Source organism: Mastomys coucha, unplaced genomic scaffold, assembly GCF_008632895.1.
Source record: "Mastomys coucha isolate ucsf_1 unplaced genomic scaffold, UCSF_Mcou_1 pScaffold9, whole genome shotgun sequence".
NCBI lineage: Eukaryota > Metazoa > Chordata > Mammalia > Rodentia > Muridae > Mastomys > Mastomys coucha.
Genome location: NW_022196915.1, coordinates 91,120,351 through 91,130,165, shown reverse-complemented (window position 1 = coordinate 91,130,165; position 9,815 = coordinate 91,120,351). Strand labels below are relative to the sequence as shown.

At 50.3% G+C, this 9,815-nt stretch overlaps 2 protein-coding genes across 2 annotated transcripts; both read left to right on the top strand.

Moving 5' to 3' along the window:
• The first annotated feature begins 1,579 nt into the window (after positions 1 to 1,579).
• On the top strand, positions 1,580 to 4,506 carry LOC116084926 (translation initiation factor IF-2-like). The gene has a single exon (XM_031362227.1). The coding sequence runs from the start codon at positions 1,784 to 1,786 to the stop codon at positions 2,252 to 2,254; it is 471 nt and encodes a 156-aa protein (XP_031218087.1). The 5' UTR covers positions 1,580 to 1,783; the 3' UTR covers positions 2,255 to 4,506.
• Spry2 (sprouty RTK signaling antagonist 2) lies at positions 2,171 to 7,316 on the top strand. The gene is made up of 2 exons (XM_031362225.1): positions 2,171 to 2,685; positions 5,461 to 7,316. Exon 2 carries the CDS (start codon positions 5,512 to 5,514, stop codon positions 6,457 to 6,459), a length of 948 nt encoding a protein of 315 aa, XP_031218085.1. The 5' UTR covers positions 2,171 to 2,685; positions 5,461 to 5,511; the 3' UTR covers positions 6,460 to 7,316.
• Positions 7,317 to 9,815: the final 2,499 nt, after the last annotated feature.

Below are 9,815 nucleotides of genomic sequence, written 5' to 3'. Positions count from 1 at the left end.
GGCAAGAAATGCCACTTTGCATAGCGTTTATACTACACATCTTAAAATCCCGAAGCCGGACAACCCACTTCTTTGAAAGGAATCCCCCCCACGCCCCCCAGCACGTCCTGAGTCCCGCAGAAGAAAGCAGCTCGAGCTCTGCGCCTGGCGCTCGCCCCCTGGCGGCTCCTTGGGGAAGCGCAGCGGCGCCCGCGCTCGCCAGCTAGAGACGCCACGGATTCCGACGCCGCGTGAGCCGCGGTGGCCGGAGAGGCCCAGCCGTCCTGAGCCGGGAGTGTCTGGGGCGCGACGGAGCCGGCCGATCGAGCCTCTTCCACGCTCAGCCGTGGAGTGGGGGGGACGTAGGCCAGCGCCCGGAAATAACGCATGCCACTTCCCCTGCCATCTCTAGTTCCAAACCCCAGGCGAAGGAGAAGAGTCGTGGAGAAAACACCGAGAGGGCAGGGAGAGAGCGCGGGGCAGGCGAATGAGGTGCCAGGGACAAAGTAGAGAGAGGCGTCGCCAGAAGGCAGCCAGGACCAGGGTAGCAGCGAACAGGTGAGGGCTGGAGCGAGAGAAATCAAACTCCACGTTTTCAGGAGCTCTAACCTCGCTCGGTGCAAGGTCGCAGGTGCTGTGCGGGAATCTTGACCTTATAGCAGGTACTTTCCGGTTTGGTTTTTTTTTTTTTAAAGTAAATTCTCAGCTAAAATTGCAGCATTTAGCGCGTGGATACTTTTCCGTGACACCCCCCCCGCCCCACGGGTGCTTCCACGTGCAGGCACCTTTCTTAGTACAGCCGCGGCCAGAGCCTGCTTATTTTCTGTATTTTAAATGGTTAACTCTAGTCCGCTTCCAACACCAACAGGAGGAACTTAGAGGAGAATGTTCTAGGTGACAGATAGTGGGATTTGAAAGATGACGCTCTTTTTATTTATGGTTTCGCGAAGGAGGAATTCTGTAGGAAAAACAGACCTCCCCCCCACCCCACCCCCCATTTCGGAAGTCCATGATGTCGCCCTGAGTAATCGCGTGGGTATTACAGAATTAATTTAAAAGGTCTTTTTTTTTTTTTTGCATCGAGCAAAAACAGTACAAAAAAAAACCGTCAAAAGGCCTCCATCTACAGATAATCCCTCTTAAAAATGAAATTCTAACAAACTACAAGTCCACACACAATCCAAAGCCAATCTCAGGCAGAGCAGAAGGGACTTGAAACCCGAATCTACATTCCGTTCCTCCCGTACAAGGCTCGGAGGTGGGGGAGGCGGGCGGTGCTGGTGCCCGGTGTATAATCGGGTTAATCCTGTAGACAAAGAATAAACCAATAGCCCTCCCACCTCACTTCCCGCTCCCCTTTCCCTCTCCCTCCTGCTCCCCCCTCCACACCCCACCCTCTCGGCCCCCTGGGCATCGGTGGGGGAGGGGGAGGGGGTGGGGTGGGGGGCAGCCCAGGAGAGAAGAGGTAGGCTCGAAATGGATTCCGGATCGACATCTGAAAAAGCTGCCACTGGCTCTCCTCGCTCGCACCCCGTGCGGCGGGGCTAAGCTGGCAAGGTCCCTGCTTTCCCCTCTGCCGGCGGCGGCGGCGAGCGAAGAAAAGTTCCCCTAAGTGAGGCCGGCCTCCGGCTCGTGGCCTCCGGGGCGGGGTGGGGTGTGTGTGTGTGTGGGGAAACCCTTAAGGTCAGTGTTTCCTTGAAACTAGATAAACTGACCCCGCGGCGGCCCGCGCGGCCCCGCGTGACGGCGCCCCGGCTCGCCGGAGCGACTGGGGACGCGCGGGGCGGCGCGGTTGCCCTTTTGAATGCCTCCTGCGGCTCGGAGCGCTGGCGGGCGCTGGAGCGCGAGTGAATGTAGCCCCGCGGAGCCAATGAGCTGGGACCGGATGCGATATATCCTCTGGGACAACAACTGCTCTGTTCCGCCTCGGATCCACATGACGCCATTTACTGCTGCCGCCGCCGCGGCCGCCGCACCGCTCCCTGCCTCCTCCGGAAAGGCGAGGGCGCAGGCCAGCAGCGGCTCCCACCCCCCCGCCCGCCCCCCAGCCCCGGCCGGGCCCCAGACCCTCCTCCTCCGCCGCCTCCTCCCCCTCCCCCGCCCCCGCCGCGCCCCCACCCCCGCCTGGGCTTCGCCGCCGCGCCTCCGCAACGCCCAGTCTGCACGAGCGAGAGCTGCGCGCCGCTGCGCAGCGCCCGCGGAGGACAGGGGCCGCCGGCGGAGCGCGCAGCCGCCCCGGCCCGGCCCGCGGCCCCGCGCCTGCCTCCGCTCGTAAGCAGCCCCGGGCCCCCAGGACTTGGCGAGCCGGCCTTAGGTTCTTTGTAAGGCCGTGCTCTCCTCGCTTCCTCTTCATCGACCAGGAGAAAAAAAAAAGAGACTTGCTAACGTTGGGGGTTCGGCCTCTTGTTCATTGAGAAAAAAAAAAAGGAGGGGGGAGGAATAAAAAAAAAAAGAGGAAATACTCCGCGTGCGCTTCTGGAAGGGAGGTCATCTCTCCAGCCCGGAATCCGGGAGGGTTCCAACGGTGGAGGATCGGGTTCCAAATTTCTCCCGTGGTTTTAGTCCTCCCACCGATTGCTTGGAAGTTGGACTGAAGCAGAGTTTGGAAAAGAAGGAAAAAGTTTGCATCGGGACTGGATTTATTTGCACATCGCTGGAAGAAGAGAAACCAAGGGAGAGAGGGGTTGGTGCAAAGCCGCGATCACGGTGAGGAGCGTTTGGCTTTTTCCCCTTGTGGAACCATAGCCGGCGGGGAGTGGGGTCCGGGTTCCTCTCCCCTAAACCAGCATGCTTCCCGGGAGGATCAGGGAGCTACGCCGCCGATCTGCTTCGCCTAGAACAGGGCTTCGGCCACGGCCGGGCTATAGGGTGCGCCGGTGCAGTGTCCCCCACCCCACCCCCAGTCCTGCGACAGCTCCCTCTCTAAAGGGTGTGGGGCGGAGGACCGGGTCCCTGCGTTCTACCCCTACCCCTGCACTGGCGACGGTTCAGTCGCCGAGAGCCTTAGAGGGAGGGAAAACACAAAGTGTTTGCCAGGTCGCTGTTGCAGGCTCTGGCATTGCTAACCTGTTCCTCCATTCGGGGTAGGCTAAGTTATAGGAGAGTTCTCTTGCGGCGGGGGCGCCTGTGGGGCTGGGGTACTGGGCTTCTCACCTCTCCACCTCAACCGGGGCAGCAGACCCGGCGGGCGAGCCGAGGCTAGAGTGCCAGGCGGAGGGAGTCCCCGCCTCTGCCCGGTGTGGACAGTCTAGCCCGGTGCGGGTGGGAGCGTCGCCCAGCCTGGCGCCGCGTCTCTGCGGTTCGGAAGTGCAGCTTTCTCTTTTTTTCCGTTCTTCGTGGTCGGCCTAGGTCACGCTTTTTTTTTTTTTTTTAAAGTATATTTGGACACTGAGGCTGACCTAGCACAGGAAGAGAGTTATCAAGTGGTCGAGATCGTTTTCCATTACCTGAAAGTAGGTGACAAAATAAAAAGGCTAGCTTTCCCCCCCTCCCTCTTTTGTGTTACTGTTTTTAAGATTTGGAGTCTTAACGCCTTTTTTACAAAGGGGTTTCTGTGTCGTTTTGCCTCACCCTAGTGCTGAAGTCCTTTTCCCCCTAATCCTTAGTCTGATCACACACTCTTCTTAATGGGGGTTTCAAAGCGCTCTCAAAGGGGGAGGGAGAGGAACTGGGAGAGCGCCGAAGGGTGGGGGGGGGGGCTGCGATGGAGGCGGCCAGGGATCGGTAGAAATCACTTTTTCTCCCGAAAGATGCCACTCTCCAGCAAGGAGGTCCTCACGGAAAGTTTCCAAATCCCGAGGCTCAGAGTTGGGCATGCCTGGCGTGTGCAGTGGGGCTCTGGATAAAGCTATTTTTCTTTCGTTTTAAGGAACATGTTTTATTCTTCCTGATCTAAAAGGAGGTAGGCGTGTGCAGATTACAGGCAGTGCCTGCTTCGGTCATTGCACCGTGGAGTCGCCCTGAGAGTGTGGGTACTTAAGACCTCCGCGCGAGCTGTGCGTCCTGAGCCCGGCTCTCTTCCTCCGGGCGTCGGATTTGGAAACTCGTGAGGACAGGCGTTTCGAGGGCCTTTGCAGAAACACCTTGTGGTGACCTTGCGGCGGGGGGTGGGCGTGTTAGAGTGGCTCCCCCTCTTGGGGCAGGATGGCAGTTCCTCTAGGGCTGGGGGAAATTTTAGCCGCGGGGGTGGAGGAGGGGGAAGTGTGCTCGTGCCTTTCATGACACGTCCCCTTCGGAGGCGCCCGCGCCCCCTGCCTGCCTGAGCTCCCGCGGATTGTGCACGGGAGGGGCCGGGCTGGCCCCTGGACAGCGTCAGTCGGCCGGGAGAAAAGTCCCCCGGGGTTCTGGCTGAGTCCCACCTGCCGGGGACTGTGTGGGGGCGCAGATAGAGCCGATAAACGGCTTGAAAGCGAAGAACAACCTTGTGTACCTTGCTGTTGGAGGTGAGCAGATCCGGTTTCCAGCTCTGCCTGGTTTGTCACCTGCCTTGTTCGCTGTCCTTTTTCCAAAAAGCAGAGGTTGGATTAAGAATCCGGTTTTGCTTATTTTCCTTTATTTTCATGTGGACTCGGGAGAGAGAGGGGATGGGGTGGTACTTTTTAAAATCGAAGCATGACTAATTTTTAAGTTGACTTGACAAGATCACAGGCTTCCACTGTGACACCTCAGATTCCTAAAACTTTCCTTGTTGCTCCTACTGGCTCGGTGCTCTCCGGTATTTTTCAAGACGAGGAAAATAATGTTTTTTGAACGCTTTATTTATAAAACAAGAGAATGGCGTGTGGTTCGGAACCTAAGGCTAGACGCCTAGGATGTGGGTCTGTACAATATTTGATTCACAAGTTGTGGTCTTAGGAGTTTGTTTTCATGTGCTACCTAGTGGGATTCGAAATGATTTACTTTAGTTATATAACTTTATGCCAATAATTATTTAAAACGCCACCTTAATTGCCCTTGAAAGGTACTTTTTATATCATAGTCGTCCTATGGGGTTGGAAAAAGATACGGATTAGACCACTCGAGGTGCAAGTGTGATGTAAAAAACGTATACAAACGACACGTTGTAGGTATTTATTAGTGTTTAATGTAAAAATGGTCACGACAAACTTAAACCTACTTCAAAATCTGAAAAGTATACCCCTGAGACTGTTGGTAGCACTGTTATGTCCCCCACTTCCTTCCAATTTTTACAATGGACCCGAGCCTTCTAAATTGCATGTTTGTTTGAATAAAGGTTTCAGTGACTCGATAGAGATTAGCTTTGAGTCTGCACTTCTTAAGACTACAGAACTGTCGGTGCCTAGGCATAATTTTCACTTTTGAGAACATGCCTTGATCATCCGGCTGTTCTACCTCGCCACTACCAGCGCATTCCCAGTCCCACTTCTCCAGAGGGTGTGGGAAGTCAAGAGTCAAGTCCGGTGGGTGGAGAATGGGAAGTCTTCGAGTGTAAACCATTTTCTTTCCTCTTGGTTTCCCCAGGAGTTCAGATGTGTTCTAAGTCTGCTGGAGTGAACACACTGCCAAGACCTGATGGAGGCCAGAGCTCAGAGTGGCAACGGGTCGCAGCCTTTGCTGCAGGCACCCCATGACAGTGGCAGGCAGCAGCGTGGGGAGCCGGATCCCAGAGATGCCCTTACCCAGCAGGTACACGTCTTGTCTCTGGATCAGATCAGAGCCATCCGAAACACCAATGAGTACACAGAGGGGCCTACTGTGGTCCCAAGACCTGGGCTCAAGCCTGCTCCTCGCCCCTCCTCTCAGCACAAACATGAAAGACTCCACGGTCTGCCCGAGCACCGCCAGCCTCCCAGGCTCCAGCCCTCGCAGGTCCATTCTTCACGGGCCGCTCTGTCCAGGTCCATCAGCACCGTCAGCTCAGGGTCTCGGAGCAGTACAAGGACCAGTACCAGCAGCCGCTCCTCCTCGGAACAGAGACTCCTAGGATCTTTCTCCCCCGGGCCTGCTGCAGATGGGATAATCCGAGTGCAGCCTAAGTCTGAGCTCAAGCCTGGCGAGCTTAAGCCGCTGAGCAAAGATGATTTGGGTCTGCACGCCTACAGGTGTGAGGACTGTGGCAAGTGTAAGTGTAAGGAGTGCACCTACCCGAGGCCCCTGCCATCGGACTGGATTTGTGACAAGCAGTGCCTTTGCTCAGCGCAGAACGTCATTGACTATGGGACTTGTGTGTGCTGTGTGAAAGGTCTCTTCTATCACTGTTCCAATGACGATGAGGACAATTGTGCTGACAACCCGTGTTCCTGCAGCCAGTCTCATTGTTGTACGAGATGGTCAGCGATGGGTGTCATGTCTCTCTTTTTGCCTTGTTTATGGTGTTACCTTCCAGCCAAGGGTTGCCTTAAATTGTGCCAGGGATGTTATGACCGAGTGAACAGGCCTGGTTGTCGTTGTAAAAACTCAAATACGGTTTGCTGCAAAGTTCCCACTGTCCCCCCCAGGAACTTTGAAAAGCCGACATAGCATTATTAATCAGGAATACTGCAGTAGTAAGGATTGTTGCTCCGCCCCCTCCTTTTTTAACACACATGCAACCAACTAAACAGTTGTAATCTTGGCACTGTTCATAGAGGGTTAGGGGATTTGTGGTTTGCAGTGAGATTTTTTTTATTTTTATTTTATTTTCTTTTGGATTTTTTTGTTTTGTTTTGTTTTGTTGGGTTTTTGTTTTTGGTCCATGTGCCATTTTTAACTGATACGCTTGCTAGAATTCAGCTTAATGGAACCCCAAGAAAGGGCAACAGAAGTTGGTGACCCACATATTGCATAAACTAAAGTAGCCAACACTCCTAGTTGGAAGTTCTTGTTTGTGAATAGTCCATGCAAAATTTGTAAATTAGCAAATGGCCCCCAGGCCCCTCCTTGTTTTCTCCAGAGATAATGTGCTATATTTTTGTATATACGATAATATTTGCAACTGTGAAAAAAAAACAAGTTGTGCTATGCTCCATGGCACAGTCACAAAATATTATACTAATATGTTGTACATTCGGAAGAATGTGAATCAATCAGTATGTTTTTAGATTGTATTTTGCCTTACAGGAAGCCTTTATTGTAAGCCTCTGATTTCCCTTTGGACTTGATGTATATTGTACAGTTACAGTAAAATTCAACCTTTATTTTCTAATTTTTTCAACATATTGTTTAGTGTAAAGAATATTTATTTGAAGTTTTATTATTTTATAAAAAAAAGAATATTTATTTTAAGAGGCATCGTAAATTTTGCCCCTTGTATGAGGACGTGATGGTTGCTGCAAAGGAGACGTTACAGATGCTATGTTCAATATAAAATAGAAAATATATTAACGTTTGAAATTAAACCGAGCTTGTTTTGTCTTCTTTTACCTGGTTTCTTGTTTGTTTCAAGTGCAAGAAGCCACATTTTGTGTCAAGGTCTTCTCTCCAGTGGGTTCCCTTATCTGGACAAGACCTTTAGGGCAGTCAGTGGCTCTCAGACGCTGCTGCCTGTCCAGGCAGGGCAGCTGAGTACTGGAGTGTGAGTTTTGTTAGGTGTGGAGACCATCCTTGGCGCTGTCATACCGTGTTCTTCCCAGTGTATTGCAGACCTGCTGGCTTACCTCGGCTCTACCTCACAATTCTGTGATCTTGAGCTTACTTATTTAGAAGACATTCCAGAAAGATTAACGGTTAGAATTTTTCCTAATATACACTATTAAAAATGGATGTCAAAGATACTCAAAACTAGAGGAACGAGTTTGCTCAACAAACACTGGGTACTTGTCTGTATGTCAAACATGGAACGTGTCTATGCCCAGGTGGATCCTTAGAACAGGAAGAAAAAGGGGTTTCTTCACTTAGCTGGTCATGGCTGTTTTTCCTACTGTGTATTTATTTGCTGTAAATTCTGCAGTTCATTAACATCACATATTCTTTGTTGGAAAGAAAAAAAAACGTTAAAAAATACTATTTTGATTCAGGTTGGTCAAATATTTCAAATCCAAGTGTACCGGATTATATCTCTGACCTGAATCACATTATATAGAAAGTTTGCTTAGTTTTATTTTACTCCCATGAAAAAGTGCAGTATGGCAAAATGTCAGTGTGCTCAAAGCTGTCCTCTGGGAACAAAGACACCACAAGCTGCTACAGGCCCATCTTGACAATATTAGTCACTTTGTGGCTGATGATTTTTTTTTTTTTCCAAAAGCATAACATTTTGCTGCCAAGATTCCCCGGAAGTCTAGGAAATTATTTACCTGCCCGTTAGAGCTTAATCTCTTGTTTCCTGTTCTCTTGTGTGAAGAGGTCTTGGTGCAAGCTGTCTTCTGTTTTGTTTTTTTTTTTAAATGGGCTTTCAAGGAACACTATGGCTGTCTAAACTCAGAACTGTCAGTCCTCTGAACTTCCTCCAAACAACACAAGACTCAATTAATTTAGAAGTTGTTTACTTCTAGCTTCAACTCGGGAGATACTGAATGCTCGTGCAATGCTGGGTTTAGTGTGCATTGTTAAATTCCTCACTGGTAATTTAAGGAAGAACTAGGAAGTAGGGAAATGAAGCAGGGCTTCTTCCTCATGGTAGTCTTAGAAGATTGGGAAAGAGCAGTCATTTCCGGCTATCAGCCTTGTGCTTTATGCACTGATAAGAGCTTTTTTTGTGGGAGTTATGAAAATGTGAAAGTCAAAATTTTCTTGGCCTGTGTAAGCAGTTTTCAGAGCGGTTTTGTACATAAATGGCAGCAGATGCAAGTGAGTGCTTATTGAAGTTAGATTTTAAAGCTTTCTCCATGATTACCAAATCAGAATCTCTGGTGTGGCCTAGAGATCTGCATTCCCCATCATCCCACAACAGGTTATCGCCAGTCTGGGACTGCTGACCTCGGTAGGGATTGCAGTATATTGTACCGTGTTTTTAACGAGCTCGGATGTCAAGCACGTGCACTGATTTGGAAATCAAGTGATAGCCTGATAGCCGACTGAAGTTAGAACGGAGGAACTTGGTGTATAAATACGTTTAAGTGCCAGCGGAAATAATTTGTTTAAAGTAAATAGGGAAGCTGGATTCCTCCAGGAGTTTCTAACTGACCTATTGAGTGTTGAAGTCACCCGTACCAGTATAGAATTCATTTTTAGCTTATGAAAATTAAATACTTGTGACCAGACAGATTAAAAACAGTTGGGTCTCACACATCGTCTGTGCTAAGAGTTAAATGTAATATCCTCACTTGGGAATAAAGGAATAACAATCTCAAAGTGTCAGTTTCTATTGAAAATTAAGACACTGTTAAGGTAAACTGAGTTGGTGCTCCGATGACCCTGTTTTGGTATAACAGGGTAAAGGTAACAATAAACAATACAGGCAAAGGGCACTGCTGGGCAGTTTTCTCAAATCTGTGCACACTGTGTATTTGAGATTCGTTTACCAATGACAACTTGATTGTTGTTCCTTGAAACATTCATTCGTGTGTTTTGAGGGAGAGATTTGAAGGCCTTGCCAAATTTCTGCCATGTTGGAGCATGCTCTGGGGATTGTCTGAGAGAGAAAGCCAAACCCAGGGATGTAATGCCAAGCCAACTACCGGCGTACCTTCTTTCTTCACTACATGTCTGTCCCAAGGACTTTTCAACTCCAAAATACTTAGGGTATTGGCGATGTCAGATAAATGGGTCTGCTCTTTTCATTGCACAGTGGATCATCAATAGGTTTGTTGTCATTTGTGTGTGAGCTTTTGAGTGCATGATGAAAGGTTTCCTGGATTTGGAATTTCAGTTGGAGTTATAGCCACAAGTGGGCCTTCCCTTTCCTCTCCTCTCCTCTCCTCTCCTCTCCTCTCCTCTCCTCTCCTCTCCTCTCCTCC

Bases quoted from the DNA above. Each gene is read 5' to 3' on its own strand.
- LOC116084926 (XM_031362227.1), top strand. From the start codon at position 1,784: ATGCCTCCTGCGGCTCGGAGCGCTGGCGGGCGCTGGAGCGCGAGTGAA.
- Spry2 (XM_031362225.1), top strand. From the start codon at position 5,512: ATGGAGGCCAGAGCTCAGAGTGGCAACGGGTCGCAGCCTTTGCTGCAG.